Source organism: Lissotriton helveticus, chromosome 10, assembly GCF_964261635.1.
Source record: "Lissotriton helveticus chromosome 10, aLisHel1.1, whole genome shotgun sequence".
Taxonomy (NCBI): domain Eukaryota; kingdom Metazoa; phylum Chordata; class Amphibia; order Caudata; family Salamandridae; genus Lissotriton; species Lissotriton helveticus.
The window spans coordinates 838,965,061-838,982,111 of NC_136071.1; the positions used below are offsets into that span (position 1 = coordinate 838,965,061).

At 44.9% G+C, this 17,051-nt stretch overlaps 1 protein-coding gene across 1 annotated transcript in view; it reads left to right on the top strand.

The window, feature by feature from the left end:
* The first annotated feature begins 1,781 nt into the window (after nt 1-1,781).
* The window catches only part of LOC144784121 (uncharacterized), a 143,924-nt gene continuing 128,654 nt past the window's right edge, over nt 1,782-17,051 (top strand). The window contains exons 1-8 of the mRNA XM_078662803.1: nt 1,782-2,097; nt 3,350-3,461; nt 3,562-3,625; nt 3,717-3,751; nt 4,024-4,084; nt 4,173-4,229; nt 4,335-4,394; nt 5,438-5,493. Coding sequence (XP_078518929.1) covers nt 1,956-2,097; nt 3,350-3,461; nt 3,562-3,625; nt 3,717-3,751; nt 4,024-4,084; nt 4,173-4,229; nt 4,335-4,394; nt 5,438-5,493 — 587 coding nt within the window. The 5' untranslated portion in view covers nt 1,782-1,955. The remainder of the gene's footprint in view (nt 2,098-3,349; nt 3,462-3,561; nt 3,626-3,716; nt 3,752-4,023; nt 4,085-4,172; nt 4,230-4,334; nt 4,395-5,437; nt 5,494-17,051) is intronic.

Here is a 17,051-nt window from a genome sequence, read left to right on the forward strand (position 1 = left end):
ATATCTGTCTTTGCCCGTCGTTATAATATAGTAGGCCATTACAGTATTCTTTCAACTTTCTAAACAATTTCGGGAGGACAAAGACATTTGACAGAGGAAAGCATGCATGAACTTAGTTTGTGATTTTACAAATAATCAGCACAACATAAAAGATGCCAACTCTGAGGAAATGCAAGTGAACACTTCTACTCTTAGCTTTGTGAACTCCTCAAAGTGGTTAACCCAGCATCTGCCCGAAATATATGAACGCTGTAAATGAACATTTAATTGACCCCCTAGGTCAGGTTCAGGTTCAAACTCCTCACTCAAATGCAGTAGGCAGATTTTACTTCAAAGGGTGACAAAAACAAAATTCCACTTGCAGGTTTCAAATGTGGGACTGTAGTCATGAAGGACCAATGGGTAGTACATATGATTAATTCGCCTTCTGCAACTTCAAGCTGTACTCGGTTTCCCTAAACCCCACATTTTACTTTAAGGGCACAATTAACAATAATACAAACTGGCGAAGTTCCACGAGTGTGGGGTAAAGAAATAAACAAACGCTTTAAGAGGCACTCAAGAAGGATTAAGAGGCCTAAACAATTAAAACGGGGGGGGGGGAATAATGTGCAAACACAAATCTAGGGGTGAGGACTGTTCAAATAGAGGTTAGCAAGTAATCTGCAAACATGATTTGTTTAGTAGACAACTAATAAAGTAACACTCGTAGTTCAAATGAGTGGCAATATTTACCATTGCCTCATGTCCTGGGAGTTTAACTACATGTCAGAATACAAAGTGCATATCATTAATTTATAACCAGTAGACGATTCCTTAGTAGTGTAACACACACATCACCAGGTACATGATAACGTGTACTAACTAAGAAAGCTTCTGTTCTTTCGTGTTATATGATCTTTGGGATAAAAGAAACTCCCACGAACATACATGTATTCCAGAATGGAACTTAAACCTTATTTAACATGTCACAGTCCTCTTTTCCTTGAGTTTGGCATTCTGCGACAAGAGTAAATGGGATACAATTGACTCTATTAACTGTTTTTGTATTTATTAACTTGGGGAGTGCTTTCATTGTAATTCAACGAAGCAGATTTCATCTGAGTTTAGCTATAGGTAATAGAAATGGAAAAGTACTGATTCCTGAGATGCTCCCTTCAGAAAATTAGGAGTTTCCCCGGCCCAAAAACAATAAAGGGCAATAGGGCTGAGGATGAGACCAGTATAATAAGTTACTGCCTCTGTCGGCCAGCCTTCATAAAGCAAGTGTGCCAGCGGGCAACCGGTATAAGCCCTATCACTACGCATGTGTATATAGTTAAAATTAGAGCAGGGGTACGGTGGCACAAGGGCATACATCGCAATGCTTACTGGTATGTACCCAATTAGGGAAAATAGTGTTTTGTATGGGTTAGCACCTAAGTCACCCTCGCTATGGCATTGGTGCCACGTACCAACCAACCCCAGCAGGGGCACTACTACACTTGCACTTTAATCCTTGCCCATGAAATTGACGCCCTGGGGTGCTTCCACATAAACCACGTTGCTTTCCATTTTTGTCAAAGCAATCACGTTTGCCAGCGAACCGTCAGAACCCGCTGTGAGATTACAGGCGTGTTAGGGCCACTGCTCTGTATGGTGGTCGGTGCGAGGGGGGGTTTGGGGCAGGCAGACCGAGCCTGCAGGATCCGCCGGGAAATTAATAGGCTTTTGTGTGCAGGCTCTCGCAGCCAATCGGCCGAGCTCAGACGGAGGCGTCGAGCTGCTGCTGGCTCGCGGGGCGGGTGCTTCAGGGAGCGCGAGGCTGGGGAGCCGGAGCAGGCAGGATCTGCTGCCGGGTGCAAGCAGGGAGCCGCGCGCGAGGAGCCCAGGCCGCCCCCGCCGCTGCAGACGCCGACGCCGCCGCATCAGCTGAGCGCGTCACGTGCTTGTGTCGAAGGTCAGCGCGGCTCACAATGGAGCTCTCGGAGGCGGCGAGCCGCGGCTTGCAGCTCCTGGCCGAGCCCGGCCGCTTCGACGCCAAGTCCTTCGCCATTGTCCTGGAAGCGGCGCTGCGAGGCCTGGCCGGGGGCTGCCGGGATGCCGCCGCGAGCCTGGGTAAGATTGCGACCGGAAGGAAGCAGGCCCGCGCGACAAGCCTCAGTCTTTGCCCCCCCCGGCGCGCTCCGGGAGCGCAGCTGTCACAGCGAGGGGCTGCTTGTGGCCGGCCCACCCGCCCGGGCCCAGTAATGGCGCCGAGCCCCGCCTGGGGCCTGCGAGGAAACAGGCGCCTGCCAAGCCACCCTCGGCGGCCTAGGCAGCTGCGTTTCCGTGCTTCCCCTGGCGCCCGCCCTCCAACCCTCAACTGCTGTTGAAAGTCGAAGTTATAACCGCACGTATTAGTCAACGAGCAAGAGAGGGGTCAAAAGGGCACCTGTGCACACCCACTCACCGGAGCAGCGCGCGCAGCGAGACCGGCTACGATCCTGTGTTTGTTTACAGCAAGCGCGAGGCACCGAGGGCTTCTCTCTGACGGATCAGAAAGCCCTGCGCCGAGACTGAACCCTTTTGAAGGGACACGGCGCAGTCTGCTTCTTCTACACGCAGGCCTTGCCACCGAAACGTTACTGTATATCTTTGCTGTCACGCCAGCGAAATGAGGCAACTACATTATCCATTTACTTACCAGGGCTGGTGGGCGTTGTTGTTTCAGGAAGCTTGGCTGCCCTTGGTGTTTTTGCACCGCCTGTCTTGCTCTAAAAGCTCAGACAACGGAAGGATGGCTAAGTGGTTATGGCTTATAATGTGGCAGTGAATCTGCCCCTGGTCCCTCTGTTTCCTTAGCACCCCCTTATTTGGCAAACTGCATTGTTTGTTCTTACACTCTGTGGGTGCAATGCAGACTTAGTCATTTTACATTTCAGAATTATGATGACTGTAAAAACCTTGTGTGTATTCCCGACAGGCACCGAAAATAGGAAATGGATCTAGCGGGTATAGTATTCAAATTGTCATTTCCCATGGTGGTAGTTAACTACTGGTACTACTAGTAGGCCATGCCTGGCAGTCTAGTTTGGATATACACCATTGGCCCGCCTATCATGCCACTTTATAGCGATGTGGCTGTGAAAATTGAGGATACAATTATAGTGAAATATTGTAATAGACGTGTACCCAAATAGAACTACTGCATTGATTGCATCATTTATTTTTTATATACCTGTACATCCATCCCTATTGTGTTTTAATTGACATTCCTCTTATGAAATTCGCGACCGTCTCCTTATGAATTTAGCTTTTGGGGTTTGTGCGGTTTCACAACAAACTTTGAAGATTGCCTCAACATCAGGAATGCTTTGTATTTCTTTAGATCGCCCAGAGCTGAACCACATAGATCCGATGACACTAAAACATTGCCATGCAGCAATCACCACATGTCTTTTGGAGGCTGGGAAACAGAATGCAGACACCTCAACACTAAGGTATGCCCAATACTAAGTAGCGGACCGTCTTTTGATACAGAGTAAAAGCTGATGACATTGCCAAACTAGTAAAACTGTATTTCTTTTTTTTTTCAACCAGCGCTTATCTCGAAGACTGTCAGTTTGAAAAAGAGCGACTAGAACATTTTTGCAAAGAATACCAGGTGTTACCCGACTCGTTAAACTAGCCTTTTGTATTGATCTGTTAGCAATCAATGAAGGTTGACAACAATGACTTTTTTTTTCTTTCTGCAGAAAAACAAGCATGTATTGGACCAGTTACTAGGAAGGTAACTCATTTTCATATATAGGTTATGCGAACTGTGATGTAAGGACACAAAAATGAGTGGCTCCAATTGAACCTTTTTGATAAATGTCTTTTATATTGCTTAATATATCTTGACCCACGACCCACAAAATGGAGAGCTTAACATGATAATTTGAACCCGTGTACACTTGGCACGCTTCTTTGGCGATGGTGACGATTTTCTTCGCGGCTATTCTTGCAGGACCAGACAAAAATGTATGACTTAGTGATTGTTTTACTTTACCACTATTTCAGTATCGGGAGCTGCCCTCTACATATAACTGATGTGTCCTGGAGTCTGCAGTATCAACTAAAGGTAGCACGGTGGTATCTTTTCCCAAGTACTTACATTCATAATTGCTTCATGGCTAATGTACTTACGTAAATAATGCTTGTTCTTACAGACCAGCCAGGCTCATAAAGCACACCGACCTGTTTATCTGGTGAATTTAAATGTAGAGGTACTGTGCGTGTATTGATTATTTTCTTTCCTAATTTTGACACGTCAAGACATGATCTGGATTTTATGCTATTGGATTGTGAAACCTCTGTTTTATGTTTTTTAGAACGCCGATTCAAGGTCCCATCCAGATATTAGTTTTAATTGCTCCATGGAGCAGTTGCAGGTAATCTGCTTCAAACTCCGCATCTGGAATGCGTGTACTATGACACATAGCTGAAAAATAACTTTTGAGTCATATTCCCTGAATAATTTCGAATTGGGCCTTGTTGACCAGGACCTGGCCCTGACTGCTGTTTGTTACATTTGTAGCCTAATGTGATCTACACAGGGTGTGGGAACTGCATTGTATGTGAGAGAACAACATAATTTACAAATAACAGTAGGTCCAGGACAAATCTATGGACAGGGCCTAAATAGATATGGTGTACTCTTGTCGTCACATCAATGGTGTCCTTGCAGGAAGTTGCGTTTATGAATCATGCATTTTAGTTGCAAAAATGTTGCGATGAATAGAGCATAAAGGGGGGGGGGGGAGTTGATTTATGAAATTATACGTTTAGTGGTTCAAACAACTTGCGTGGAAAACCAGCTACAGCGAGTGTAATTAACAGGAGTGGCTGCGTCCCAGAACCATCAGTTCATCAAATGTGCGACTTTGTATTTGAAAGCCGTGCTGGAAACGGGAGTAACACTGTTTGTGTGCTATTTTAGGAAGTGTTAGACATACTCCAGTTTACCAGATATACACGATATAATGAGTACTGTAATGTGTGGCAGTTTTTCTGTGTACAGTGTTTGTATTTGTGAATTAATGTAAAGAAATTCAGTCACCCGTACACCCTACTTGCGCTCTCCCAGAGAATGCGTCAAAACTAAACCAATCTCGTTTACCTCAAATGAGCAGTGGATCGCATGTGTAACAGCTCTGTTTGGGGCTGTATACAGGACTACCTGATTATAAATCCCAGCAGCCACAATGTAACCATCTCGCTGTGAGAAAAGTCCTTGCCTCTGAAAGTTGTAAGCGGTTTAAACTAGCAAACCAATGTATAAATCGCAAAACAAAAAAGTGTATTAGAGTGTATTTTCTAATTATTAAGACGCTATATTTCAAGAAATTCGTTTTTTAAGTATACGTGACACACTTAACTTGACACACCTTTTTCAGAATACAAAAACTTTATAATTGCCCTCTTTCTGTCCTAGGATTTGGTCGGGAAGCTTAAAGATGCCGCAAAAAGTCTGGAAAGAACAAGTCAAATGTGAGACAAGAGGCATCCACATTCCTTGAGACCAGCAGAGTGGCCACCCTCCTCCAAGAGGTGTCACGCCGAACCCCAGTTACTCTCATAGCAGCTGATTCAAGATGTGTTTTTATTGGCTGCGGTCTGTTTATTCAGTATTACCGGCTGATGCCTGATCTGTATCTTGTTCCGAGATGTAAATGCCAATGCACTGCAAGCTTTCTCAGTGAAGTGTTTCCCATTTCCCTCAACGTCTTTTCCCGTGAAAGCTGCGACTGCCTTCCCGTTTGAATTAAACAACGTATTCTTACTAATGAACCTCGACCTATTGTATGTATGCATATATGCTTCTTTAATAAAAGTTATGCTCATTTGCATTCCTCTGGTTTTTTTGTTCGGAATGGGTGGTAAGGCTCTAACCTACTTTCGAAAATAGTGCATTCATACGGAAATACGTATCCGGTGTTGTAGCATCACGAAATATAGTAAACACAAAACCTATTTAAGTCAAGGTTAAGCCATTATTGCGCGCAAACTCTTCCGCGTCGGCGATCTAAACCTAAAATAAAAGGTGGTACGTCTTGAAATTATTACTCCAGTGCGCCGACAAACGTGGAGGACGCTTGAAAGTTTCCGTGGACGGAGTTAATGTCCCGCACTCGTGCAATTAACCCGTACATCAGGACACACCCACCACTGGAGAGTCAGACTTGAACATTAAAGGGGAATAAGAGTTCCATTGCAATACGACAGGACATGCCACCTGAATCCCGTTGATGGTCATTTTATTTTTATCATGAGGGTGAACATTGTCGCGTCTCTAGTCTGGATATTATATAGTAATTTACGAGGCCATAAAAGTATTATTTTTTGCTGTTGAAATTAACCAGTGTGTGACAGAAACACGTGAATGCGAGGTGAACACCGGAGATAAAATGTATAATTCAAAAAGAGTTTAAACAAGTCTGATGTGCAGATATCTGGCAATGCGCCAACAACCTTTCACAAAGTGGGCAAGAACACTGCAGCAGTTAAAAAAAAAAAAAAAAAAAAAAACAACGCTCAAATATCCGTTTTCCAAAGTAGCAAAGGAAGTCAGTCACCCATGGTACTATAGAGAGGCTTTCCAAGTGTATGGTTTGGACAATATAGACAAACTCATTCCTACATTTCAGATTTTTGGCACATACGCTAAAGTTTCCCTGGGCACAAAACCATGTGTGCGCACTGGTCCACCAATCGCCTACTGCTTGTCAAGAACGCTGTAGCTGCCCCGATTCAGACACGGTGCTCGGCTGCCCAGTGTGCCTGCTCGAGGTAAACGCACCTACGTAGGGAGACCAGACAGGGGCTCTTTGTTGTGCCTGCAGGCAAAATAGAATCCGAGGGTCTCAAGCAGGAATTTAGTGTTGGCACTATGAATGGGCTAGGAACTCGCCACCGTACCTTACATGCCTGCTGAGGGGGGTGTTGAGGGGGCGGGGCAGACGGGTGGGGGCTCGGACTACACCGACACTAATTCCCAGACCGCCCTTAAGGAATGAGGTAGACACGTGACCACGCGGGGCGGGCGAACTCTGAGCCATTTTGGGGACGGTGTCAGTTTGCACAGGGCTTCAGCGGTGCGTGTTATCCCTGCTGCTCCTCGCTCGCCCCTCTACCTCCTCCAACGGTTCTGGTGGACGGATATTTCACTGGAAGAAATACCCTGGCAGAGGGAGGACCTAGGCAGGAGACAGACGTTGTTTGGAGCGGATCGCGCGTGTTGGAGATCCGTGGATCGCCGCTGTGCCCGGACCGCGAGGCCGGTAATCGTGCTACTCCCCCCGCCCCAACCCCCCAAGAAGGCGGGTAGTGAGGACAGGGGGTCTCGGCGGCGCTCGAGCCCGGATGCCTGGGAGGCTCTGCGCGATGGTGCGCGCGGTGCAGCCATGGGATCATGGCCAGTGACAGCGTCTGCAGCTCGCTCCAAGATGGCCGCTTGGCTCACATTCATTTTCTGCTGAACGACTTTCAAGTTTCATTGTCTGCGCGGCCGCTGCTCCCGGCCCTCGCCTCGGCTGCTCTGCGGGTAAGTACCCAGCTTGGGGGCAGGTCTGGGCCCGGGGGCAGGCCATGGATCGTGGTGTTGGGGAGCGCAGAGTGGGCGGGCGGCTAGGTTTGTGGCAGGCGCCCGCAGGCAGCGAGGAGAGCCAGGCGGCAGGAGGAGGGGGAGCGGCGCTGCTCTCATTCTTGCTGCCCGGGCGACTTTAGTTCCCTTCTCCGCCGGATGGGCCTCTTTCCTCCTGCTTTTTGGCCCGGAGGTCGCTAGGTATCTACTCTATTGCTCCACGGCCCCCAGGCTCCTGCACGTCTCCTCTGGGAGAGCGATCTTCTCATAAAGGTTGCAGACAGCCCGGGTCCCCGGGCAGCGCTAGGGCTCGAGGAGACGTCGGCCCTAAACAAACCCACTGAATAGGGGTCTAAAATGGCTGGGGTGGCCTGTTAAAATAGGGACGTGACCCGGGAAAGTGGGCGACCTCAGAACGGGGTGTTGGGGCAGATGGGCCGTACAGCGCCTCTGTTATTAACTTAATTCAGAGGGATCACAGTGAAAATTGAGCTGTTTAAGATGGCGGGTGCCGGTTGTTGTTGTTTTGTTTTTTTTTTTAAACAGAGGCTACCTTACTTTTCGGCTCGCCCTTACTGAAAGATCCTATGTTGATTTCCCGGTGGTTAACAGATGTAGCACATGTTTGAGGTAGTTACGAATCTGGACATTGTGCACATTTTCGGCGGCTCTTGATCAATTAAGGTGAAAGCTTTTCCCTCTCTATGTGACCTCTTCTGCACTTGTCATTTGCACGCATGCAGAGACAGTGTTTAGGAGTCCGTAAATAATGGTCCTCGACCCTGGGAACTTTTAATACAAATCTCATCATGTTTGTTTCTTTGGGTAATCGCGGCAGAAAACGCAGCTGTCAAGAGATCTGGACTGCGTGTGTTTGTGTAAAGAATGGCCTTGTCAGAAGATAAGCATGAATGCCGAGTTTTGGGCGGTGGTAAATGCATTTAACAGAACAACAAATGCCAGATTACATGAAAGCATTACACTTCAAGTGGAGTGCTAAAAATCAACATCTGTTCTAAAGTTATATGTGCCGACAGTTGGTCGAATTCGGCATTAATACAAGTTGTACGTCTTATTTGGTTTAGTAAGTTATTTTAAGGGACGTTCTGTTGAGTGTGACCTTGTGTATTGCATGTAACCCCTCCGTTTTCTTTGCCAAGTGCACACTTCATAACTCTAAGTTAATGCGGTGCCATTTGTACAATATACAATTTGGACATTTTAGGAAAATGCAGTTGCTCTTGTGAATGCATGTCTTGAGAGCATCGTAGTCTTGTATCTAACCTAGGCATTTCCACGCACTGATATTTCCGCAACCACGGTTTTAAACCCACGTACCATTGTTGAACACGCTCATTTTACATGTCCCACCCAGAAAGGCTCATTGGCAGCAATGCATTTCATTATGAGTGGACAGTTTGCAGGGCGATACCATTTGTGGAGTTAGTTTTGAGTTTGGTCTGAGGGATTGCGTGCGTGCTCTTAACTTTTAAACAGATTTTGCGTTTTACTGGGAAACCGGAGATTTGCATTTGTACATTTGCTGTGACTTGGGGTTTGAACTGAACACTCTTGATAAATGGTTTCTGTAGCAGAGAGGATGCGTGACAGATTACTTGAGGACTCTGTATTTTCACTACCTACAGTGAGCGCCTTCACTTGTTTTGGCTTAAACATTCAGACCTAAGTAAGACCTTGTAGAATCATGTTACACGGGTGCCGTTAATTATGTTTGTCGTCCAATTCCATTGTTGTACACCTTGTTTAATGTGTATGTACTGTGGTAAAACGATAAGCAAATTTTTAGAGGAGTAATGTGAAGCAGGTGTTCTCTAAGAAAACATGCATGGATATATTTTTTTAAACTTCTGTTGGCGGTGTAAATGTACAATGCTGCAACTACCGCACGGTCAGTTTTAGAATTTAAATAATACCGTAACATTACTTAAGCACAGGAAATTATACCCTAACTTTCACGAAGCGTAAACAGCCACACCATACTGTTTTCAAGCGCATCGGTGGCAATAAGGGAGTGACTTCAAATTTCTGGTACATTTCCATGGCACTCCAAGAACCTATTACGGCTGCGAGTTGTATGTTTATGAAGGCGTACCCATAAGCAAGTGTGTGTGTATGTATGCCTCAAAGTCTGTTGGTATGTTTACCTGCATGTTTTTAAAAGATACATAGTTTCTTTCTCTTGGGACGTTTGAAAATCATATCGCGGCTCTGTAACAGTCAGGTAGTAAAGGATACCCAGATGCTAAGGTTTGTTTTTTTTAGTTACTGTTGCGTCAGGGTTGTACTTTAATCAGACCAGCCTATTTACCGGGTCTGCAAAGAAAGAAGCGTTCATTGAAAAAGGCAGGCTCGCAGATGATCTCTGAGCTGTTTGATGCATCTTGTCCTTACAAAACTGAGTGGTAGTCATTGGTAGAGTTTTAAACCTGTCAGCTGCCCTTCGTGGTCCATAGCCTCTAGAACCTTTAATTTGGTAACTTTTTGCGACTGTGCTTTGGCGGTACGTCTCTACGTGCAGTTTTTTTCAGCAGATGGATACGACCATGGGTATTGGTGAAGTTTTGGGAGTGTGCTGCTGCCATTTAACGTGTGTGCTGCTGCCATTTAACGTGTGTGCTGCTGCCATTTAACGTGTGTGCTGCTGCCATTTAACGTGTGTGCTGCTGCCATTTAACGTGTGCGTGAATCATTTTGGTGGAGCTTTGATTCGATCCCTATTCTGACCCATGCGTGTGTTTTTCGACTTATTGCGAATTTTCTCCGGGGATTAGTGCCTCGTTGTGTCAGGCGGATTCTAGACACACGCCTGGTGTTCGTAGTACCTTGTGATGGGGGCCACTTTGATTACTTTCTTGCTCAGTCGTAGTAGTTCGATTCAAGTAAGGGTTTGGTATTCTGCTATTTCGACAAACGTCCCAAAAATCCAATGTTTTAAATGTCGTTTAATGGTCTTTGCGCGTCGATATTGTAAGGACAATCTGTGGATATGTAGTAGAACAGGGTGCATGGGTAAACGACTGAATTTCAAGGAATGTCCACCCCAGAGCGTGGCAATACACTGGAGTTATTAATCAGAAATTATATAATTTGGCTTGTGTAGAGTGCCAACGAAACTGGCGCCTACTAAAGTGCTTTGCAGAGACCTTATTGTGCGAATATGTGTCAAGTTATGATTTGTTAATTAACCTGGTCCCTCTCCTTATTAAAGCAAACCCGCACCTCGAAATCCAAGTCCTTCGAAGTGGCGGCGGCTGTTCCTGGCAAGGGTCGGGCGCCCAAGTTCCTCTTGTCAGTCTGCCAAGTCGTTGCTGTAGCTATTAGACGCGTGCGGGTACCACACCTCTGCACCGTGCCCCTTTTATGTATTTAAACTTTTGGCTCTCGGAATTTGATTAGCTCGGGCATTATTTAGGTTGCGTTTGACTTTTTTATAAGCAGTGCAACCCTTTAGAGAAAACCAAAACGTCGGCTAAATAGCTGATCAGGGCGCTATTAAATGTGGCACTGGAGAGTAGGGGTGTATAGCTGCTGCACAGGGACAGCCATGCATTAGTGCTCGTTTGAGACACTCGTGGAGCCGAGGAGGACGTAGCGGAGAGGGCTCCTTTATCGAATGGTATTGCTCGCATCGTCCTGCCTCTGTACGAGGGTGCTTGCGCCCAGGCAGAGCAGTCGTCTGAACCCCAGTCTTGAACAGACTTCTCCCTCCACCGGGTGCTCAGTAGGTCGCTGGTACCACTCCTAGCGAGTGCCAGTCTTTCTCTAGACTACCCTTTCACCCTCTAATGATCCCCTAGTCCCCCGAGTTCTTTCACTAGGGAGCTTTATATGGGCAGGTACTGTTCCGTACGGAGTACTTACGATGCTATATTTCCTATTAAAGCACTGCGTAGGGTTTTTTTCTCTGGACCGTTTACAGTCCTCAGTATTTACTAGCTTTTCCGGGATCCCCTTCTTGGCTCGCTGCTAGTGCTTCTTTGATAGGCAGGGTGACAATTTTGGACACCTGTTAGTCATCCCTCGCCCCGACTTATTATGTAGGGGCCGAGTTGCCGGTCCTCTGGCATGCAAGAGTGAGAACTAGACGCGTATCTGCGCACTTGGTGACTTTACAGCATCGTATGTTATTCAACCACCTCCGAATTAGCCCACGCACTTTCACCTTTTTCCAATTTACTGCACATTTCACCTTTTTCACACTCCGGCTGAAAATAAGCGGACCTCTTTACAAGCCGTGCTGTCCATAGGTAACATGCTCATTGCACTTACATTTCAATGTCTGTTGATTCATCGTTTTTATTCTCTCTGAAGCCGGCTTTCTGGTGTCAGTAATTTCTCTTGCAAACGTTTGTATCCACTAGGTGACGTTGATCGTCCTACCTAGGGCGGTACCGCAGTGTATCCCACATCTTTTTGCATTGAACATTTTATTTCTGCTCACTTGCTTTTTTATTAAGCGTCCATAACGCGTGGTCTTTCCAGTTTTCTTCCTTGCTTCAAATCTCTACAAAGATTGGATTCACCGTAGCCGTTTCCCATGCTGCTTCTTTTATTAGCCATTTCTGCTCCTAGTGTGTTAACTTTCCCCCTGGTTAGCTGCGCCCCTCTTAGTATTTCGTGGCACTGAGCCCACCCCCGCATTTAACGGCCGCCTTTGTCATTCTATTCTCCTCCACCCAGATCCCTTGCCACTTGCTTATTGACTCGTTCCATGCACAGAAAGCTTTTTTTGTGCCTTTTAATCATACTTTTGCGGGGTCGTTTCCATATTTAACACTTCCTTTACTACAGCCTTTTCATACCCCTTGTCTGTCGCTTCCACCCTTTTTCATTACCATGTGGTTATTGTCATACTTATTAATACTTTTATTTTAACTGTATTTTTACGCAGTTTATTTCAAGTTTCCTCCTGTTCTATTTCACCCCCCCTTCACCAAGTAGCAGTTTAACCCGTCCTGTATTTTAGTATATGCCTTGCTCTCTTCGTTGATGTTTTCCTGTCTGCCTTATTCCTTGTCATTTTTCTACCATGGTTGCTTACAAAACTCCACTCACTCTTTCGCACACAATTGGTGCAGTTCGGCTTTTGCTGTAGTTTCAACTCTTATTTTATCACTATCATCGTTGGTTCCCCCTTTTCTTTTCTTTTTTGCGCTTTTAGTTTATTTGCCCCAACTGGCAAATTCCTTACAGCACTGCTCCAGTCTACTTTAACAACCTCCCACCACCACCAAGTGACTGCAGCTCTATCAGCTGTTGTCTGACTAGCTTTTCCCCATCTGAGGCTCTCTCTGTGATGGATTTTCCTGCCTTCTCGCCCTGTTTCCCATTTTGCCTCCCTTAATATCTTTCTTCATTCATGTTCTACTATAGTGTCCATACATACTGTACTGTTACTTTGACATATGTTGCTGATTCCCCGGTGCGTCTCGTGCTGCGTCACGAGGCGCACAGGCCTCATTGTTAGTTATAGAATGTGTTTGTTTGGTGTGATCTGCGTTCTGGGTTCTTGCATGCTTGGTTTGTGTTTAGAATGATCATTCGGGGGCAAACCAAGCTGCGTTGGAGGTCTGTCGTGGGCTCTCTACTTATGAGACATTAATAAAGTCTTGTTCACTTGAATACTCAACGCTATCTCGTCTGTTATTCCCGGATGTCAGCATGCAACATTATTGGCGACAAGGATGGGATTTGTTGCATTCCTGAGCCCACCGAACAGCCTCTCTAATCTATGCACACCACAGAAGCAGGATGCTGCTCATTGCTGTGTTGTCTCCTAGATTTCCTGATATCAGGAATCACTCGCACGATTTGAAGAAACCTTGTAAGGATACTTGAAAATGAATTTTTGAACTATGGCTGTTCTTTCACTTACGCTGGCTGCTGAATACCCGATGATATCATGTAAAACTGAGATACAATTATCTAACCTACGCATCTACAGTTTTTGGAAGGGCAACTGATTTGGAAATACTAAGAGGAACTGAAGAGTTGTGGCAGGAAACTGGCTTGTTCTATCATAATTAACATTTATTGATACTATTTTATAGTGCCCTGAAGAAGCCCTTGTTGTTGGGCAAAACACGTTGGCTGTGCCTGCATGATATAGAAGATTTTGAATAAAGAATTTCCTTTTCACATTGGGAACTGTGGATTGAAACTTGGACTTTTCATTTGTGATCATATTGCCTCATCTTTGACGTTATATTATTTGGGTTTGTGGCTATTATTGCTTCAGTAACTGCCCTGTTACTTGGTTTGTCCATCTTTATTAGGCATTTGTTTTTTAATTGCATTATTGTTGTAAAACTAAGAATAACTGCAACTAGTAACTCCGCGCAAAAGGTAAACCACCCTCATTATGGAAATAATGGTTTCGCAGTTTTGAGAATAATGTTGAGGTCATTGATGCGACAAAATCCTGATTCTTCTAAAAGGGAAGATGCTCTGTTATTTAGTCATCTTGGGCACAAAGTACAGCAGGTTTTTGATCACTTACAAGAGGTGGGTGCCCCTTCAGATTTTGAAGGCATGTGGAATGAATACCCTGCGGCTGTGGCTAGATTATCCAACACGTTTTTAGAAATGGCCAGTGTATTACTTGTTTCAATTTTTTCAAGAGAAAACAATATGTTGAAGAGTCTGAGGAGGAGTATATTTTGACATTGAGAACATTTGCCTCGTTGTGCAATTTTTGAGACTCACTGGACAGTTACCTTGGGGATCAATTTGTGTACAGCTGTGCATCAAATAAGATACAGGAGAGGCTTCTGAGTTGTGTGATCCCACTTTGTCTGAAATGATAGACCTCTCTATACCTTTTAGCAAGGTCAATAATTTCAAGCAGGGTCATGGCTTCTGAGAATGTTTTGAAAGGTGCTTTTGCCGTCGATGTGGCTGAGGAGTCTAAATCGGTGACAGCCATTTCTACGAGGAATAGAGTGGCAAAAATGAACCAAAGGAAAGGGTTGAATGTGAAGGGGTCCAATGTGTGCTTCAGTTGTGGTTCTAAGTCCTACTTAGCTAACTTCGCAAATTATCCAGCTGTTAACAAAAGCTGTATTAAGTGTTAACACAGCTGGACACTTCCAGAGTGTTTGTAGGAATGCGAAAACTCAGCTGAGTTGGATACTGAGCAATGTGAGGAAGATTTATCTAAGGTTGTGATGATCTCATCCGAATCCATCACTAAGTAAGGCTAAGGGACCTTGGTGCCTGACTCAATTTGGGGTGGTGTCTTTTTGAGTATGGTGGCAGATTCAGGTGCACCAATCACGATTATCTCAGAAACCTTATTCTACGACAAATTGAGTAATACTCCTAAAGCTGCAACATATATCAACCCAAAAGCCTTTAGGGAACAGATATAGTCATGCTCGGGTATTTTATTGAGATACTCATGTGTCTGAGCAGAACGTGGTCACAAAACCGTGTGTGGCATTAAATGGCCGCAACATCATAGGCTGGAAAGATCAAGCAAGATTGGGCATGATGTTGGTCCCAGGGTCTGATCCTTTGGTGTTGGCAGATGCTCACATCTTTCATTGAATCTGAGAATGAGACCATTGTTGACAGTTATGTGCACATTTCCAAGTATTTTCACTGACATTAGTAACTTCACGAAATTTGAGCATATCCTTAAGCTCAAGGAGTGAGCTGTCCCAATTGTACACAGTTAGGCCGGTCCATATGAGCGTGAGAGCCTAGCTAAAAACGTCACTTGACAAATTCTGTGCAGATTGTGCTATTCAGTCTACTGAGTCCTCAGAATGGTCAGTCCAGTTATAATTGTTAGGAAAAAGGCTGGTGAGATCGGTTTGTGTGTGGACCGTCGCACTTTGAACAAGGACATCATTATCGTTTGCCACCCTTTACCTAAGGTGCATGGACTTTTGTCATATTTGGGCACGGTCCAATTTGTTTTCGTTGTTGGATATCAGATCCATGTATCACCAAATACCGCTTACTGCAGGGAGCCAAGACCTCACCACTTTCATCTCCCCATTTGCTGCATATACATTCCTGTGGATGCCCTTTGATTAGGCATCTGCAGCAATGCGAACTTCTGTTTGGCATTTTAGTCTTTGTGACATTTTGTATTTGGGTTTGGCTGTAGCTACCACATAAGGACACTATTAAAGTGGTGCAGGTTCTTTAGGCTCCTGATGCTTGCGGAGGTGGTGCTTCTCGGTTGGTGCTGCAGGATCCCTAGGTTTGTGGTTTTGAAAAGGTGGGCTCCTTTCCTTCTGCCTTCATTTACCGGTTTGATGATTATGTTCTTACGACAATTTAGATATGTTCTCTCGGACACAATTAATGGCATTAGTTAGCTTGTCTAAATGAGATCTTTCAGGCTCCCTGCCACATGCCCTTTTTATTCCATCATGCAGAGTGCGTTATGTGGCCATTTCGTCTCCTGTAGTAACTAATTTCCTGGTGCCATTGAGGCATCTAACAAGTCTATTCACTGTATTTATTCTCCAGTATGCAGAGCACACTCGGCTCTATCTTAAGGTATTTACAGAGTACATGCCTTGTGGAGTAACCACCCATCAATGGTAGGGAAGCCTCTAACAGTCTTACATTCAATTCATGTACGATTAGGTTCTTACTCTGGTCAAAGTGGGCTCTGTTACTAAGCCCACAATGTCCTTCTTTGTAGTACATGGCATGACCCTTTTATGATGATTTCCACCTATTTGTAATGGTTTGTACTCCACATTGATGATTTGGTGCCAAAAAATCTTTGTGTGACATTGCAAATTACGGTCCAGGTGCTGACCAAGAGAGCATGGTGCTAGCTGCAGTTCCAAAATGTGATAGAGCCCTACAACAAATGTTTTATTTTTTTTTTGCTCTTCTAGCGGAGCTAAGGAGTTTGATTAATACCTTCTGTTCCGATTGCATTACACTGGGTGTAAGATGAGTAAAGGATAATTGGGTTCAATTATATACAGGGCTTTGACAACCAAGTAATTAGCATACTGTTCATTCAAACTGCGTGTTGCTTTTGGGATGTTGGGAGACTGTTTAAAAGTCTGGCTGGGATTGATATTCATAGGATTCGGTGTCAATTCAGTTTTTTTTTTAATCCAGCAATACGTTTAAGATTTCCACGACAGCTTTGTGTTTTGCTCCAAGTCACAGAAAGTGTTTCTAAAAATGGAATCTCTCGAATTGAATACTGAAACTTTGGTTGGCAGTGTATATATGTATGTGTGTGTGTGTGTGTATACCAATTATTGGTCATTATGCTGTCAACAACCCCTGTCGTTTTGGTGACGTTCTTACTATATCAAATTAACTAAATATGTAAATATGAACTGTACCTTTTTGTTCCTTCTGTCTCTTGCCTCATCCCATCATCTGTTGCCTCTAGGCTGCTCGCATTTTTGGGCGTCTACAGGCATCACCAACAGATCCTAATATTCACTTGCCCCCTTTA